The sequence below is a fragment of the Phaenicophaeus curvirostris genome, chromosome 2 (genome assembly GCF_032191515.1).
Source record: "Phaenicophaeus curvirostris isolate KB17595 chromosome 2, BPBGC_Pcur_1.0, whole genome shotgun sequence".
In the NCBI taxonomy this organism is placed as follows: domain Eukaryota; kingdom Metazoa; phylum Chordata; class Aves; order Cuculiformes; family Cuculidae; genus Phaenicophaeus; species Phaenicophaeus curvirostris.
Genome location: NC_091393.1, coordinates 51,572,096 through 51,591,868, shown reverse-complemented (window position 1 = coordinate 51,591,868; position 19,773 = coordinate 51,572,096). Strand labels below are relative to the sequence as shown.

The window sequence follows — 19,773 nt, the reverse complement described above, 5'->3', positions numbered from 1 at the left end:
GTTTGCTGCAGTGGCGCCACTGTATGTGCAGTCTGTTTTCCATCATTAGTGTGCACTGAGTTGCCTTGCATTGTAAGTCAAAGCAGTCAAAATCTCATTTGCAAGCCTAATAGGAGCCGGGATAGATCCTGGAGTAGTATTATAGCACGAAAGGCTGATCACCGCCGTGTTTTGAATTGTTGAGTGCTCTGAAGGTTTATGTCTGACATTTAAACAGGACCTGATCATGCAGATGCTGCAAACGGGTAACAGGATTGTTTGTTTAAGAACTAGAAGATGGGACAAGCGGAGTAAAAGCTAGAAATAAGATCAGAGGACCTGTACCTGTTGCTGTGGACCTGTACAACAGGGTGACCAACAGTAGTGGGAGGTTTGGAGAGTTCAATACAAGAAAGCACATAAACACAACAAAATAAATAATTTCTTAAAGGCAGAAGGGGCTATTAAATCATGCAGTTAGTCTGCCATGTTTAACCAAGTTGAAGCCTTAAACTGGCTTCTTCAAATTTATTTAAGATTGCTCAGTTTTTAAGATGAAAGTGAAGAGTTAAACCGTTTTGAGTGCATTGCTTGTAGGTAGACTTCCTTTTAACACGGGCACTTGTTTTGCATTCATTTTGCAGACACATAAGCCAGCGGGTCACAGATTCATGCTCTCTAGCTAAAGACAATAACTTTTCTTTTCAATCCTGTAATCTGCTCTGCAGTGAGAATCTCCTTGTTGTGAAGCTCTGTGAGCACACGCATTTCTTCTCTCCCTGCCAGCCCTTCTGCCAGGACTCACTGGAAAGGAAACAGCGTAAAACAATTCTCCCCTTCCAGTGTTGAGACACATTTATTCCACAGTGTGTTGTTGGGGCTGGGAATCAAGCTGCTGTCCCTTTTCCTCAGACTCCTAATTTTTTGGCTGATGACTGAAAACCAAAACCAGCAACCCTCACCCTGCACATAAGTGAATACACACACTGTATTTAAGACAGTTTGTGCTAGTCTTTGATAGGAATTTTCAATGCCTTTGAGCACTTGACATTACACTTAACTTTACAAACCTAAATAGTCCTCTTCAGTAAGAGCAATCTGGCTCACGAGATGTTTGCAGAACCAGAGAATATTTAAAGTACACGTTGCCAACTAGTTCCCTATTGGCTCCACTGAGTTTTTATTTTAAGATGTTCCTGCTTTCAAAGATAAGCATGAAGCAAACAACTGTGCTCCAAACACCAAGGCAACAGCAGTCGTACACTTCTACTTAAGCATATGCCACCATACAATCAGCCACATCATTTAATTGTCACTAAACTCAGAAGAAACTGTCCTTTTCTTGCGTGCATGGAAAAAAGTAGGAAATGTCTTCAAATGATGCCAAGGATACTTGCTATTTTATGATAACTAGCAGGAAATAACAAGAGTTAGGACAGAAAGAAGTAGGTCCACTTGAATTCTGTATGGGAAATTCTTAAAGTTGATCGTAAAATTTAATTCCACACATATCCTGAGAATAATCAATTATTTTGCTTTGAGCCTTGCTTTTTTTCTTACTTACCTCTTTCTTCCATGCCTTCTTCTAAATAAGGGCTATTTGAAATTTGCTATGAAAGTGTGTTTTGTATTCCAGATGTCTCCGACATGACAATTTAGAAGCGGCAGTTCTTTGCAGCAGTTTTTGTCTGTACGCTTCTCATATTTCCTCTTTTTTCTTGCTTTCTCTGCCTGTACTGATTGATCTTTTGTAAAATGCCGTGAGTTGCAGTGCTAAATCAGGATCAAGAATGACTTCATAAATTAATTCTGTCTTGAATGACAGAGAAGATCTGCTTTTAACTTTTGACTTCCTGCACCTAGAGCACTGATTTAGGAGAGCCTTTTTCACAGACAGCTTGATATAGCAAAATTTAAGTTTTTCAAATAGCGTTAAAAGCTCATCATTCCAAGCTGGAATGATGATCCAATACAGATTGTATGATGAGGCACTGATTTACCATTCTCATGAGTTGGAGAGATAACTTGATCACACTGATTACGTCCCAGTGTTTTCTCCTGTCTAGCTACTGTGATTTTTCAAAGGGCATCCCTGAACACATTGACATTGTAAATTCCCTTGCTTAAGCCCTGAAAAACTGCAGTGGGAATAAAATGCAGAAAAGCATGCGTTTCTAGTCATTGTGGAGGATTGTAAAAGGGTTTAAAGTCAGCTCAGTTATGCTGTGTTTGTAACTCAACGTCCTTGTTTGTTGTAACCTTTTCATTTGGAAAGCCAGAAGTTCCAATCACAGAAGAATTTAGCTCTTTAATTTATTAATAAATCCTTGAAGTTATTAGACAAATAGAAATGAAAACTCAATCTGTGTCAGTGAAGAGCCTGAAAAAGTAGCTATGCAGAAGAACTGCATGCATTTCATCTTGTTATTCTTAACTTAGGTGCTGCCAATGTAGTACAAAAAATGACATAGGGAGTATCTCGGGAACATTGCAATGGTCTACAGTAAGTGTACCTAGTCCTGACTCTCCAGCAGTTAAGTAATGGGGAAGAAGACCTCCCAGCTCTGTCTGACACGCAGGGGTCAGAGAGTAAGTGCCAATGTTCATCCCAGCCCAGCTCCTGGGACCTACTCCTTGGTGTAATGTGGATGTATTCTCTGTCTCAATTGTTTTCTCCTCCATTCTCTTCTCTTCTTTCAGAGAGGTAGGAACGTGTCTGTCCCAGGAGGGCACTTTTTTATTGCCTATTCTATGTGTATCTTGGGGAGAAGCAGAGGACTTGTCTCTTTCGTGTGTTGGGATACGACAGGAGAGTGGTCATCTCATGGGTGTCCAGAGTGATAGTATTCTTTTTGCCTTGCATAGGATGGTGGAATTCCTGACAGGGAAACTTGTGCTCACGCTTATGGAGTTTAAGATTGTGGCTGCCTAGACCTGTGTGTTGCTCATAGAACTATTTCAGTGGTAAATGTCAAGTCTTTGTGCTGAGGGGTGTTGCAGATGACCTGTGTGACCCAGACACTCTGCACAGGATGGCTCACCACGTTCATTGTGTAGATAGCACCATACTTTGTCTCCACAGCAATGCTAACCAGATTGGGGAAGGTTGTGTACTGCCAGTTCAGGAGTAATAATTGCTCCGGAATGGCAAGATTCATCCACAGATTAATAACTTTGCTGGGTTCATCTCGTTGGGAGGCACTGTTCCCCTGTCAACCTTCTGATGGCATCACCTCTCAAAACAATAATCTGAAGAACTGTAGCAAGAAATGTGTTTGCAGCAAATACAGAACGGCAGCTGGTAGAGTGCATAGGCTGGTGCCACCAGTGTGGTCAACTGTGTGCATTGGGCATACAAGTCATGGGCATGGTGTAGGTAAGCTGGAGAGTCTTGTACTGCAGACAGATAAGAGAGTGCAGAGATAGTCACTGTGCTCCCATCAGTCCATCTGATACCTAGACAAAGACAGGGCACAGCATTTGCTCCAAGTCTTATACTATGGCACAGTTAACAAAGCGAGCGTGTATCTGCTCAGCTTTTCTTCAGGGCCTGTAATAGGACTGCACTTAGGAAAATACTGAAGTGGCAGTATCTAGCCCGTGCTAGCATATACAGTTGCAAGCAACTGTAGTGCAGTGAGCTCCCCGCTTGGTCTTGTTTCCAGGTTCCTGTTGCTATGAATGGTATTGAGGGACTCTTTGAGGATATGCATGAATATCTTCTGCGAGAATGTCACGTATATCTTGCAGAGAAATACAACAGCAAAGTCCCATGTGTGGTTTTGGCCATAGGCTGTCACTGCAATTTTGTTAGTTTTACTTCAGTTAGAATGTTATTTCAGTTAGAATGTTATTTCTGTGTGATGTCATCAACAGCATTGGTTTGTCCTGTCCTACAGAAATAAGTAACATTAGAATCAATACGGCTTTTTTAAAGATTACAATTTAAAAATGCTGCAAAGCTGGGCAATAAACAAGTGATTCATAAAGCATTAAAATTCTGTTTTGCCAGTGCCTTGACAGATTGATACCAAAAGACGATGCCAAGTATCTAATCATTATATTGTCCTGCAATAATAAACAGTGGAAGGACCAGTGAAGCACACGTTGAAGACATAACTAAGCTAGTTCAAAGTTTATTTTGTCCCCAGGGAGGTGAATGTTCCTTATTTGTCAGGTGGAATTACCTCCAGAGTCATCGCCACAGATGCGGCGTGCAGAGAACCAGGGAGAGTATGAAAGAAAGGAAAGCAGTGATGCTGAACAAAGATCTGGAAAGAGGCAGTAAGCGAAGGGCAAAGGAAAATATAATGAAATACTGGAAAGCATTAGCTAAAGGAAAGAATTTACTAGAAACATAACTGAATTTAGATTGAAGAAGCAAAAGAGAAATTCTAGATGGAAGAATAGTGCTAAAAAACCCAGTGATCTTCCTTTTCAACATTAGAAGTTCTATTTTAATTCCCCTTTCATTTAGTCTTAGCAGCCAAATCAACTTTCTGTGCAAAGAGGCAACCTTTGTAATGTTCTAGAAAGCCAAAAGATTCTACATAAGTGGTTCAGGATGCTTTCTGGCTTCTGATTTTTTCTTGTATCTTGGTGGCAGTCATGGCTTACCTGCATCGTTAAGTTAAAGCCATTAAACCTGTTTTAAGAAATTAAGACAAGCTAAGTAGAAGTAAAGTAACTTTTCTAATTCAACTGCACTTAGTAAGGTCAATCACCCATATTAATTAAACAGGTGACTTAGTACCTCTCACAGTGAAACAGCAGCAGGTGATTTGCCTGCTGAAGTCAGCTGAATTACCTTTTTGTATTCTCAGAGCTTACCCAAGAAAAAAATGGGGCTGCTAGCCAGAGTGAATCCAAATGCCCTAGGATAACTCCCTCTTTTGGACAAAGAGAACTTTGAAAACTAGCACATGAGGTATCCCACATGGATGCATCACTTGCTTCATGTAAATCTGGCAGCCAAATAGCCCTTCCTCATTCTGATGGTGCGAGATACTGAGAAGAGATCACTCAGTGGTTGGTCTTTGGTGGTAGGTGCCAATAAAAGTTAGAAAAATTGTGTCAGGTGAGGATTTACACAGTTGTGGGGGGAGACTGTTATATCCTCAAATGAAGGAGTACAAACCCAACAATTTTGGTGAAATATGTAATAACATAGCTTGTAGCACTGGTTCATCCCAAAGGCAGTGAAGCTGATACATTTCTGCAAAACGTTTTGGTTTCAGTTAACTCCATGTATTCAGACAAAAATAAGGTTTAGTGGAAATATTTTGATGTATTCGTGGCTCATTGAATTTTACAAACCTAACTCTGATTTCTCCACAAAACAAGTAAGCAAGCTGGCAAAGCAAGCATCCATTTACTATAAAATCTGTGATCTTGAAGTTCTGTAGTTCTGAAAAGTATTCTCTATTCTCCCTTCTGTGAACCTGTTGTTGAAGGGTGTTTGTGGAAAGTTTCTTACCACTGTGGTGACACAGTGTCCAGGTTTGGGAATCCATCCCTTTGGATTTTCACTTTTGCTTAGAACAAATGATTGCAGATGCATTTTGGGTCTCTTCGAGGTTGCAGATGGATTGTAATGATATTCTTATCACTGTTAGTGCTTGACAAGGCTTCTGGACCTTATTACTTCTCACGTAACAGCTGCCAGTGACAAGAATAATTTTCACGCTTGGAAATCATCTTTACTTGACCTGTGCACATTTGCATGCTGTTCTTCTCTCTAAAATATTCTTAGCATGAGTGATAGATGAAATCATCTCCCTTTTGAATGCATGAATTTGCTGTACAGATTTTTCACTGAGTTTGCTAAGGTACGTGGAGGATTTTGGTTAATAAAAATGTATCCTAGTTTTCAAGAATTTAATTGAATGAAACGAAGAGAGACTGCCCTGACCAAAGCAGAGAGATTAACAAGGAAGAAAAAACCCAGGGGTAAATCAGAGAATAAGTTGGTTTTCCCTCTATATCTTACTCTAAAAGAAAAGATGAAGCTATAAGTGATTTTTTTCTGTCAATAGTTTTTACAGTTTCAGTCATTTGTCAATGCTGAAGCCTGAATCTCAGAACACTTCAGTCTTTGCAGGCCTCAGCACCCATACAGGCAAATATTTACAAATCTCTGGATCCCTATTGAAGATGAAATACTGAGTTGCAGAGTGTGTAAGAGGATCTTTAGAGGTCATCAGAGTAACTCTGTTCAGAAGCAGTTCTGAGTCTCTGTCCTTTTAAAAAAAATTGTTAGATGTTTGCTAAGTTTTTCATACCACTTTCATCAGCAATAAAAATAGCAACATTTTAAAATCATTTTGAAATAAAACATTACAAAAATAGTACACATTTCTTAAACTAATGGCAAACCAATTTTGAAAATAAGGTTATTTTAAACATTTTATACCCAAATCATTAAAACAGTTCACAAAATAGTTGAACATAATGTAGAATGAGTGTCTTTTTTAATCTGTAAAAATATTAGCTGAATATAGTAATTTAAAAATTTTTTCTAGTTGAGTACGCTCATTTTTTGACTATCTAAGTCTCTGAATTGACTTTATGATCAGTGATTTGCACTGATTACCTGATTAATCATCCAGTTTAGAAAAAGCATGAGTCAGGTTATGATTTTAAAAATTAGATTCCACCCTGACAGCAGAAATTGTCACACATCTACTTGGATGCTAACATTGCCGTTGTACTTCTAATAATATATTTGTATCTGAGGATCTTAATTTGCCTTAAATTGTAACTTTAATTTATTTTGACAAGGATGTTCTTCAAAAGTTGAATCAGTGGAGTTTACAGGACAACTTAAAACAGCATCTTTGTGGAAAGCATGACCCGTGCTGTCGGTTTGTCCCAGCAGAGAACTGACTCTTGAATCATACTGATTCTCCCAATGCAAATCTGGTTAACAAGTCATCAGTGACCATTTATTAGAAAGCTTTTGGATTTTTTTATTAACTTTATAGTAGGTGTTGGAGGCTAGAATTTCCTGGTGCAATAAGAAAAATACACTGCACTAGTTTGTTAACTGAAACCATTGAAGTATTGGATAGTGAACACTTGGAGGTAACCCTAAGTTTTTCCACTTGCAGATCTCACATCCCGTATGAACATCTGACAGAATATGTTCATGTAGGTTTTATAAATTACTAAAATGACCTTCTGGTAACTTGAGGTGCAAATGTCAAATATCTGAGCTGTTTGGGGTTATTTTTCATTAACTCACTGAACCATACTGAATGGATGTTTCAAATGTCAAAGTTGAAGAGGTCATACAACTGGGTGAAGAAATAAGGACAAATGACCTCTTGGTGAACTTTTAATGAAAGGTTAGAGATCACAGGGTTTTTTCTACATTATTGTAACAAGCTTTTCTATATCAGGATAACTTGTAAATGAAGAGATGGTGTTCTTTGCCCCTGTTGCTACAGCCTTTGGAAAAGTTAAGTGGATTCCAAGACTGTCTCTGATAAAATTACATAGAGATAGGTGACTGTAACAAAAATGTTGAACTGCTGAAGTACAAGGTATATTTTATATTTGCCTGCACTTTGCATTTATTAATCTATGATGCACCAAATTTCAAGTTCCTAATTTAATCTTGATATAGGAGTTAATGGTCACTTGTTCTTAAGTGGGGTTTTTTTCATTCTGTTGAGATAGTGGCTGAAGTCTCCCTTTACCAATCTCTACAGGGCTCTTAAGCATTGGTCTTGTTATTCTTGTGTCATAATTCCTTTTGCATTCTCCTACACTGAAAAAAGAAGCTTGTGTAGACAAGAGCCAGTCTCCTTTAATCTTTTCAGGTTTAGTTTTGATGAAGAAAAGGGTAGAACTACATTACTTTGCAGGATTAAATTTTAAACAAGCACCAACGCTGTGCATGTAATGCCACATTTTTTGGCTCAGTGTTTGAGTAACATGCAAGAAGTGGTACAGGATCCCAAGAGATTTCTATACCATACAATTACCAAGAAGGCTTCTAGTCCAGACCTCAGAAAGGCAGGAGTGCACTTATAACTCTCTCTTACAAGCTCTCAGTGTGAGAGAACAAGAGGTTCAACTGATTTTTAGTTGGCAATGAGGAGCAACGTTTTTCTGTGTCCTTTATTAGAGAAGCAGGTTACTCTTCTGAGTGTGAATGGTGATTCATTTTGTTGAATCTGCGTCTATATCTACATTTATTCAATATTAACCTCTGAGCCACAGTTGTTTTTTTGAGTCATCATATGGCTTCATAATCAAAGGAAAAATTAAGGAAATAGCTGAGTAATATTTGTGAACGCCTGTAGCTTTCCTTCATGAAGTATATTTGTGGCATTTGGAGGATTTGAATATTTTTAGAGTTGTGTACCATAGCCATTCTAAGCATTACTATGAAAATATAACCCCTAAAACTAATATCCCCTTTAAGAAAAGGCAATAAAAAATCAGTCTTCAAGTTGCAGTTTAGTTCCAACAGAATTATTGCCTGATAATGTAATGGCTCAGTTTCAGTAAGTTACATTTAATAATTGTCCCTTGCATCTGTACTGAATGAAGTTGTAGATGGCATTTTTCATGCAGCATCCTACTCCAGCCAGTCCACATGTGCAAATAGGAGTGAAAAGTGTTTTTGCTGCTTAGTTTGGCACTGGCAAATCCAGTTGCTGTTGCCACAAAATCTGAGGGATGTGACAGGCAGCTGTTATCCAGTACAAGGCTTGTGAAAACAAGTTCTTGGTGAAAACTCTTTGCTTATGCATTAGTTTGGTTTAAGGATGCATTAGTGTTACTATTGCTTCCTTCAGACAGCTCAAGCAGTTCTCTTTCTGAGGCCTTTAGGAGTGGACAGAGGAAAGAAAACATTTGTAGTACCCAAGATGCTGTTAACAAATAGTGGAACATATTATGGGAGAACATTAATTATGCTTTGATACATAATTTATGTATAGAGACATCCAGCTTTTATGAAGCAGCTAAAGAGACAAAGCTGTTAAATCTGGTACAGTCACTGTTAAATTCATATCTTGCATCTAAAGTACCTCTAAAAATACCAATAATCTTGACCTGAAATCCTTTTTCAGGTGAAATTTCCTCAGTTTTATTAGTTTCTGAATGAAACAGTCATTTCACAGTGTTGAAATTTAAAGCTGCTAAAAACTGAGAGCAAGAATCTGAAGGAGAAGTTTGACCAAATTATTTGAATATCAATATTTAAATAATATAGAAGCAACATTTCGCACTGCATTACATTATTGAAATAATGCCTCTTGATGATTTTGTAGGTATGTGTAAAATGTGTGAGCAACTGAGGCTGGGAGTTTTTAGATTATCATAATCTGAGATTTTTTTTACCATAATCTCTGCCTTTTAAAATACTGTAGTTGTTACCAAGAGGTGTGAGGTAAGGTGTTGGCTTCCAGATGACAAATCTGGTTTTATGATTTCCTGAAATTTAGTGTTTTTACTGAAGTACTGGCTAAATAAACGTGTATCCCTCTCTCTGGTCATGGGAGCGGCTGTTGCTCCATGCAGCAGTACCTCTGTCTCCACTGTGGGTTTCTCTCACTGCATTTGGAAAGCTGGTGGCTGCTAATGAGTTTTATTTGTAGTGAGCTTATGAAAGGAGAGAGTGTTAAAGCCAAGGTTTTCATAAAACCTTATTTGAAGCCACAGGAGTCTTGTTGACTCTTTGCAGTAGGTCTGAGGAGGATGCGGGGAAGGGAAAGGAAATCTCCCTGGCACAAGCCCATCCAGAGGAGAGAAGTGACAGTGCCCTTCCTGAAATAAGTGTTGGGATGCAGGCCTGAAGCGATGAAAAGAGTTTAGCCAAGGTATTGAGGGAGAACAGGAAAAAGCGCTTTTTCACGTGACCTCCTACAAGTGGGTTCGGTGTTTGTTTTTTGCCATTTCAGTTCCTGAGTTGCAGTGAGTAGACCAGAGTCCTCTCCACGGGCTTATTGAAATGGAAATGGTTTTGCTGTGGAATGCAAATTATTTTAGGAATGTTCCTGGGTCTTGAGGCTTTTTAAAACTCAGGCTTTTAAGATTTTTTTTAAGCTTATTTTAACCAATTCTTGTAACAAAACAAGAATCCAGAAAGATGATTGGTGTCTTGACCCTGACCCAGCAAAATATGAAGTATAGGTTTGCCTTCACATGTTCAAATAGTTCCCTGGAAGTCAGTGATGGAAAGACATAATACAGAAATGCTTTGCTGGATTGTTGTCAAAATGCTGAGTACTTTGCAAAGCCAAACAACAGCAGCCCTCAGTAAGGCAGGCTGGCATGAGATGCCGTTTGGTATCGTTCACTAGGGATTTGTCTCCCTTTTGTTACTGTTACTTTCAAAAAATGCTATTTAATAGCATTTCTTCTGTTATCAGGAGATGGGCAAAAACTTGTACTTGATGCATTGTCTGCCACAGGTCTTTTGCTGACCAAAACAGACCAACGCGAAGTGATACAAGACTAGGAAAATTATGATAAGAGACATGCCATATTTCAGAACAGGAAAAACTTAGAAACGAGGGGTGGGTTTTGTTGGTCTTTGTGCTCCTGATATTGTAATACAGGATATAAAATGGAATTCCTTTTCATGAAAATTGCTTTAAACTGAAGATAAACTTAGGTAGATTTGTTGTATGTGTGGACTGTATTTGATGATGCTCCATGGTGACGTTATTGTAACCAGGTTAGAACATTGATTGGTTGGTACTGGAAGTGGAAAGCCAGGACTTTTTTGTGTGTCCAAATTTAACACTCAATATAGCTTTGGCAAACTAATAGCCAGCTGATCACTAGGATATCTTATTGCCTGACCTCTTGAAATCACTAGAAAATGACAGGGCTCTTGATTGTGTGCATACCAAGGCATTTACTCTGTAGAGATGTGTGTATATTTATAGAATTTCCTTCAGCAGCAGGACTAGTTTATGTATTTGCGTAGCATTTGTGTGTATATACATACTTCAAAACGATTTTCATGAAGGCATACAAAATATTCTTAGTAAACACATTAGAGAGAAGATAACCTTGGGTGGATGACTTTCATCCACTCACAGTCTGCCTGATGATTTTGTGCACCTTTGTTTTACATCTGCATAGTCTCTTCTAAAAGAGAGACTTATTCCATATGTAACATTGGGTTTTCATTATTGTTTACATTAGCAAATAAGACTTACATTTGAAGAGCTTGTGCAAATCAGCAAGCCCAATTTCTGCATCAGGAACACAAGTGTTTATGTTGTACTGCTCAAGTTCTTTTCTTAATCAAAGGAAAGATGTGGAATCCCGTATGTGAAGAAAAATGTTATGATGTCAAAAGAATTATTCTGTTTTATAATAATAAAATAATTCCGTTATTTGAAAAAAACCATAAATTTCATAAAAGAACAAGTGGATTTTGTTTTAAATAAATTGTAAAGTGATTTATAATCTCATGTTTTCTCCAGTGAGGAACTCTGCATGTGGTAGGTACAAAGTGTGCAGAATTCCACTGTTGGAGGTGTTTGATGAGTTGTACTTAGCCTATACAAAGTCCTCATTGTGGATGTGCATGTAGGGCTAACAAAAACTTCAGAAAATCTACATAGATTTCTCTGCATGGAAATTTTGGCCTTGCTTATTAGTTTTCCCTGTTAATATTCCACTAACACTTAAATAATTCCTGTATCATTATAATTTTCCTTCCTGTTCATGAATTTGGGAGGAGATAAACTATGCCAGCAGGAAAGCAGTTAGCCCAGCACGAGCACTAGCAGTAGCCAGAAGTGAACAAGGAGAGACACCAGTGGAATGCTAATGTCGTGTAATATATGCGTTGTCTCCCGTCTTCTGACGGATGCAACCTGAGGCATGAAGTATGCTGAAAGTTAAACCCCAGCAACTGATTTCTGAAATGGAGGAAGAGTCCTTCCTGATTTAATCTCAGTGTAAGTAGGTTAAATGTGGTTTTCCTGTCACATCTTTGCTCGTGTATTTTAAAGACTTCTGCAACCATGTTACTTACCATAGATGTCTTGAAAAAATGCTTTTACTTGGATTTTACCTTTACTCAGTTAAATATGGTAAAAGATATTTAGATAACAATATCATCTACATGGGGATGTTGTGAAGCTTTAGATGGATTGTCTTGGATTTTCTTTGAGTATCTAAAGTATAGCAGCATCCCCTTTTCAGAAACACGAGTAAAGTGGTCAGATGACTTCACAGCATCAGAAGTATCTTCTGGTGCATGGTTAACTAATGCATCTTTTTAGCATGCAGCATGAAACTGGAGTGCATTTTTGAGCCATATAATGTAACATCATTGGAAAGACTATGCCTGTGCTAACTATTGTCACTGGGTTTTGACATAGTCTTTGTGAGGAAAGCAGTGTAAGGAATCCTGTAACAATCTCTGAGGCCTTGAGGGAGGCAGATGCTAACTGGTGCAGAACAGCTGTGTTTCCACTCACAGTGGATTCATAATTTAAAAGCTACAATCCAAGTCTTTGTCTCTGCATGGCATAGGTCTCTTTAGCAGACAGCATGTTCTCTTGTCACCCACAGATGGCATCATGATGCACCATAAGGGTATTACCCCCAGTGTCAGTGAAGCAGCGTGAAAGCTTTTCCTGTTGCTGCCACTTCTATCTCTTCCCCTTCAGTGCATGCTTTTCCACTGGCTTTCTGGTGCATGATGCCAGGGAAGGTGCATGTGCCTCTTCTGGAAGAAAGTCAGTGGAAGAGCTCTGTCACATGAACCCATGTGAGAGTGCTGTGGCATTACATGCAGGACAGCTATCTTGAACAGGTAGTTAAAACCAGCTGCTGTCAGTCTTACATTGCAGATGTTGCAAAGATCCCTCGTGGACTAGTTTCCTGGATTCCCTTGCCATGGAGTTTGTCGTCTCTGGTGAAGGTGAGCTTGAGGACCAGCGTAGCAAGTGCTGGTTAGTAAAACTGTGTCATGTTGAACCTCACGAGGGCCTGTGTGAACCTCATGAGGTTCAACAAGGCCAAGTGCTAGATCGTACATCTGGGTTGGGGCAATCTGCGATTTCAGTACACGATGGGGGATGATGTCATGGAGAGCCGCCCTGCAGAGAAGGACTTGGGGGTGCTGATTGATGAGAAGCTCGACATGAGCCGGCAGTGTGCACTCGCAACCCAGAAGGCCAAACGTACCCTGGGCTGCATCAAAAGCAGCATGGCTAGCAGGGCAAGGGAGGGGATTCTCCCCCTCTGTTCTTCTCTTGTGAGACCTCACCTGGAGTTGTGCCCAGTTCTGGAATCCTCAAGAAGGATATGGAACAGTTGGAATGGGTCCAGAGGAGGCTACAAAGATGATCTGAGGGCTGGAGCACCTCCCATACGAGGGCAGGCTGAGAGACTTGGGCTTGTTCAGCCTAGAGAAGAGAAGTCTCCAAGGAGATCTTATAGTGGCCTTCCAGTACCTGAAAGGAGCCTACAAGAAAGCTGGAGAGGGTCTGTTCATAAAGGCTTCTGGTGATAGGATGAGGGGGAACAGGTATGAACTGGAGAAGGGCAGATTTAGACTAGACATTAGGAAGAATTTCTTCACCATGATAGTGGTGAGGCCCTGGCACAGGTTGCCCAGGGAAGCTGTGGCTGCCCCATCCCTGGAGGTGTTCAAGGCCGGGTTGGATGGGGCCTTGGGCAGCCTGGGCTGGTGGGAGGTGTCTCTGCCCGTGGCAGGGGGGTTGGAACTGTATGGGCGCTAAGATCCCTTTCAACTCAAACCATTCTGTGATTCTATGTTTCTGTCTTCCTAGAATCATAGAATCACCAGGTTGGAAAAGACCCACTGGATCATCGAGTCCAACCATTCCTATCAAACACTAAACCATGCCCCTCAGCACCTCGTCCACCCATCCATTAAACACCTCCAGGGAAGGTGACTTAACCACCTCCCTGGGCAGCCTCTGCCAGTGCCCAATGACCCTTTCCATGAAAAATGATCAAATGATCTTTAGTGAATGCAGAACTTCAGATAAGAATTTAATTCAGAAACTTTAGCCGAGAGTCATAGTATTCTCCGTGACAGGAGGAGTAGAAAGTGGAGCCTTTGTGCCTCTCAGTGTGAGTCCCTGGTAAACAAGGTAGTTACCAAGGCTATTGTTGGCAGCCTTCACTGATGTTTCACATGCATCATGAACAGCCCAAGTACTACAGAGGCTGGTTTCCCTTGCTGTGTATTTCCCTGTGGGAGTCACCTTTTCTGTGGTGCAGCAACCCTGATCCTCATGTAGGTCCTCCTCACAGAACATACCCGAAACCTGGCTGTCTGATTTCATTACTTCTACGTCCTCTGCATCAGAACACAAAGGGTAATAGACATTGCCTTTTCCTGCTGTGGACCCTGGATGTCCTTGGGTAATCCCACCACCATCATGTGTACCCATTCCAAGTCACACGTGCCCACTACAGTCACTTCTCAAACACAAAATGCAAAGTCTGCAAATTTGTGCCGATGGTGGAACAACTAAGAGAAACAAAACCTAAAATCCTGGCTTCTACTCGAATGTACTCTGCAACATGCCCTTCCTGATAGGCAGTGCAGAACCCATCCTCACTTCCTTTAACTAGCGCATAACCACTTTTCACCACCACAAAGCACTGAACTTTTAGTCATCCAAAATGTCTGTAATCACAGTTTTGTTATCTATAGACTGTTAACCCATCGAGTCCCATTCAACCTAAACATATAAGCTAATTTCCTCATACCCAAAAGCCTGAATGAACCTTGTAAGGCTCTGCCTCAAATTTTCAGGGCTGCAATTTTCATGTATGGGAAACTTCCCGCACTGTGCTCCTCCTCCTCTTCTGCCCATTCATGAATGAGGAAGGACAGTATTTAAGAGCAACCACGAACAGCTGCTTTTGGCTGTGGGCAGCACAGGAAATTTGGCTGATATACCTGCAACACTTCATATAAAAGTCAATGTGGCACATCAGTGTGGTTTACAAGAAGTAAAAACACAGAAGAGTGGCCAATGGGACTGTTCAGCTGAGGCCAATGTGGCCACTGGCCAACCACCTAAGTTTAGGCTGACAAGCAATTGATGTGGCCGGAAACCACCAGGCACCGTGCCTGGTTGGCACAGTATAAGTGGCTACCATGACTCTGCATATGTTGGAGCCCTCTTGTTTGTGGGGCAGTACCCTGCGCAAGAGGTGCCCTCATGCACCACACGGCTGACCTTGAAGCAGGAGAGGGATTTACAGTGGTGGTTTCATGCAGCTAGAAGGACGGGCATTTCTAGGTCACTGTTGAGGGTAGCGGGAAGAGCTGGGACATCTTACGATGGAACTTGTAGTTCTGATTCAGCTTCCTTGCCTCTGCAAATACACCTTGCTGTATTTGTCTTCACGCTGTCAGAGATAACGTCCTGAGAGACTGACTGCTAGAAGAGGAGCAGTTCCTTGTGTTGATGCACCTGCTGCTCTGTAGTTCTGCAAGTGGCTTGCGTTGCGGTGACTGGGATGCCCTCGTGGAGGTGTTCTTTCTTGGTCTGTAGACTGTCTGTCCTACCCAGGGGCTGGACTATGAGGTGCTGCTGCTAATGCTGAGGATTGTACAACTGAGAAAAAAGAGAAACTTTCTCAGGATTTGATGGCCTATGGAGAAAATCACTTTGGTGATTTATTGATATCCTCTTCATAGTGCCTTCATTCTCTGGGGCAAATCTTCTGCAGCACAGTCCTCTGGCCATGTCCTAGAAGGACTGTTGGAAGTGCAAAGTGACGTGTCTGTACTGCTAAGCACCTTTAATGCCCTGAGGGGCAGCAGGTAGATGGCAGTGTCATGGACCAATTTCTTCCAGGCTGCAGGAGAAGGCAGCTCTGTCAGTATGGGCAAAAGGAATGGGAAGGAAGAGCCAACCTGTGCAATAGCACTTTTCTGCTGTGTTTTTTTGTAGCTGCTTCTGAGTAATAAGTGAATGGGGAACCTCCTCATGCTTTTGATAGCTGTCCCCACCCCAGCAGCAGATTAACCTTTCGATTGCAGCAGAGGTGTTTTATAGGGGTTTGTGTAGCTCTGGACTGTGCTACTCTTCATGTGTCCCTCTGATGTCATTCTGACCTGTCATAGTCTCTGTGTCAAGAGTTTATGGTCTTCTGTCCCATCTAGTGTATCTGTTCCTTCTACATGCCCTCTCCTCTGCCAGTGAAGTGACACCATGGAACAATTCGACCAAACCTTAACTGGAGTGTTGACGGACCACAGTGTCACTGGAACATGGCTGGATGGCAGACGTGTGGAGGATGGAGAGAGGGTGGACTAAGGTTGGTCTTTCTCATGGCAGGAGACTACTGCAGATCAGATGTGGGAGTATGAATGTATGTTTCTGACTCAAACTACATGGAAGGGGAGAGCTTGTTCTGTTGTGGTGGTTTACCAGGTAATTGCCCTGCAATTTGAATGCCAGCAATATCAAATGATTTTGCCTAGTAATTCAGTGGGAGGATGACATCTTTATTAGTTGATAGGACTGCTTTGACAGTGACAACACGTGTCCTGCCATTTCTGGGGATGACAAAAGTTGGTGTATTTACCATCACATACTGATGCCGTTAAAGTCCACTGTTCCCTCTGTAAGGCCCAAATTCTTAGAAATTAACACCACAACATGCACCTCGCTCTCAAGCAGAATGGAGTCAAACCACAGAGTACTTTTTTTGCAGAAAGGAAGTGTTTCCTTCGTAATGGAAATCAGGATAGGGCACTTGCTGCTTTGAAAGCCTGCTCTCAGCATGGCTGTTTTCACCTGGAAAGAGGACTCCCTGGTGTCTGTTTAGCATGTGGGCCCCTTTGCTGCTTCTTTCTCACGTCTACACATAGTCACAAACAGAGGTAAAAGCCAGTTTATAAGCTGTATGTTCACTGGAGGCAATTCTGTTGGCAGAGGGCAGAGGTTACAGAAGAGAAGTTGATGTGCTGGCACTTGTGTTTCATCCCTCATCAGCAGTCCCCTTGATCTCAGACAACCGACGTACCAACAGCCTGCCTGTTCTCTGCCTAACTTCTTGTAAAAGCAAACTGCAATGCTGTAGGACTTGATTAATTTGACTGGGTAGCCCTGCCTGGCTTCTAGCTCCTGGTCCAAGAGGGCCTGTTTTTCTTGCATGACCAATATTCTAGCTACCAGCCTCATATGTGCTCTTCAAATGTCCTAGGGCACCTCAAAAGACACAAGATGCTTGTGCATGGCGAATTGAAGCATCTCTACTTGTAGTGTCTTCCCTCCTGAAGGTCTCTGATGAGCTGCTCGCTGTCAGTTTTCTCCCACTGATGTTAGGGAATGTATGCAGCCCGAAGAAGGGAGGAATCTTTTTGATTTCTGGTGAAAATACAAATTTTCTGTAATAAAGACTACAGCATACCTGTCGACTACCTCTCGCCACCCACCTAAGTAAATTGTTCTAAAATGCAAAACTTGTGCTTGTCTTCTGTTTGGTGAAGGCAGCATAGGCTTGAGAGACATGTTTATGCATGTGGGAAGGAAAGACCAGACAGCTCTTTGTATTTCAAAATCAGAACTCTTCTAAATCCCAGAGTGCAGAGCATCTATAAAATGTATTTTCTTTAAATATTGTCTTTTAAGCTAGTACTGAGAATTTAAATCCTTGGGGGATTTGTTATATCATGTAGAGGCACACGGTAAGAAAGCAAGACCTATTTGCTAACTTTGTGTGTTTTGGTCTTACGATGGGGTCTGTGAGCACTTAAATGAGCATATGTAAGTTTATCAACTGTTAACTTTCTAATGTAATCACAGCCTTACTATGTTGTCCAGTAATGATGATCTGTATGTAAATCATTGTGAAATAAATGCTGAAGGGAATACTCAGCATGGCTGGTTTTGTATGTAGAGACAAATGACATTTCCTCAAGCTAAGACAGCAACTTAGGTGCTAACAATGCATCACTAGAAATGTTATCTTAGTCTTCTCAAGCTTGAAATGGGACTGGGGTGTGTTTGATTTCACCAGTTAGCTGAATCTCAGCTTCCTCATCCTACTTATGGACAACCTGGCGAAGTCCCAGTTTCTTCCTTGGCCTTCAGCAGGCCCGTGAATGATCTCTGCCTCATCATGCTCTGTATTCACCTTATTTTTCCACTTCTTTATGCCCCTTGAGTCTGTTACCTCCTCAGTTCTCGTTATTCTTTGACATCTCTTTTTCCTGCCATCTTTATTGCCTTCTTCCATACTTCCCTCAGTTCTCCCAACCAATTAATTTGGAAGTATCTACCTAATGACCATTATGTTTTTTAAAATAAAGGTGTTCTCTTTGACCCATTTCAGTCAGTGACAAAATGCTGTTGTCTTCATCAGAGTCAAGTTTTCATTCTAAATCATACACATACACACACCTTCTAACACTGCCTGAAATTTTCAAAACTTGTACAGGACACAAGAAAATGGCATAAGCTTATGTGATTCATACTGTTATTTGTATGTCCCCTTATTATTGCTGAGATAGCTACAGAAAGTACAGGCTCTGCTCCTATGTGCTGATAGTAAAATTTGAGGGAAAAAAACAGCAGATGAAGGGGAAGGGAACAAGATGAGCAAAGTTTAGCAGAAAGCTAGAATTCTCTGCTCATCTTTCAAGAGAGCAAATAAAAAGTCTTGTCTAGTCAGTATTCCCTTTGAATTTGCAAGGTTGAGGACTCTTTAAGATGAATACCAGAAACTGCAGGCTTAAACACAGAATTACATGCAATGGGATAAAATACACGGTCCCTGGAAATTCTGTTTCAGTAATAAATGTTAATGAAGATGTGGGATACAGTGAATTGCTCTTAATTAAAATCTACTATATCAATATCATCAATTCACGTTGTTTTTGCAATGAAGTGGAATAATTTCTTAAGGAATAAAAAATAAACTGATTTTCCTCCACAAAGTGTAATTCTTCCTTGATAGATTTCCCTAGATATGGTCTCCTAATTTCCAAAAGAACTAAAAAACTATGCATGTGATAACTAGCAAGAGGTTTAAACATGAATAGTGCTAGTTCAGAGAACTGATTATTCTTTTTTCATTTTATGTAGGTTTCCTTTGCCTCATCTGTAAACATGTCTGCAGACCTGCTATGTAAGTACATTTCCATCATGCCACAGTGATTTTTTGTACCATATGTTTTTATCAGATTCCCAGATGTGCTCGTGATTGATGTCTTTTTTCAAGTATAAAGTCTGCTTTTACATTTGCGTTTCTTCTGAGAAGTCTGTGGAACAATATTGCCATTATAATCAACGGGATTAATCTTGGAGTAAGGCATGACTTAATATGAGTGAAATTGTAAAAATCTGCCCCATATATAAGAACAGACTGGTTCATTGAGACTTAAAAAATTAAATTCTATCTAAAATGTTTTATCTATCTTTGGCACAAATACCATTCCAGATGACTACTGAGTGATGCGCTTGCGGTATTTTAATCACTTCGTGAGTTTAACTCCTGTGTTTCCAAGAAATCATTATCCAAGTCACATCCAAATCTCACTCCTCATCACGATTATCCATCCTTCTTTTCAACAGCAAAGAAGATACAAGCAGCATATTCCTAGATTTGCTGTTGTAACTACTGCTAAAAAACTGATATAGTGGGATGTCCCTGCCCATGGCAGGGGGGTTTGGAACTAGATGACCTTTAAGGTCCCTTCCAACCCGAACTGCTCTATGATTCTATGATTCTGAAAACTACTGCTCAGATCTCCTGATACTCACTTGCTCTGGCTCCAACCTAAGCTTTCTGCAGCGTTAAGCACATTTTCTG

At 40.6% G+C, this 19,773-nt stretch overlaps 1 protein-coding gene across 1 annotated transcript in view; it reads left to right on the top strand.

Annotated features, from left to right (window-relative positions):
* The window catches only part of PLAGL1 (PLAG1 like zinc finger 1), a 49,535-nt gene that overhangs the window by 1,698 nt on the left and 28,064 nt on the right, over positions 1 to 19,773 (top strand). The window contains exon 2 of the mRNA XM_069852032.1: positions 19,047 to 19,089. Coding sequence (XP_069708133.1) covers positions 19,071 to 19,089 — 19 coding nt within the window. The 5' untranslated portion in view covers positions 19,047 to 19,070. The remainder of the gene's footprint in view (positions 1 to 19,046; positions 19,090 to 19,773) is intronic.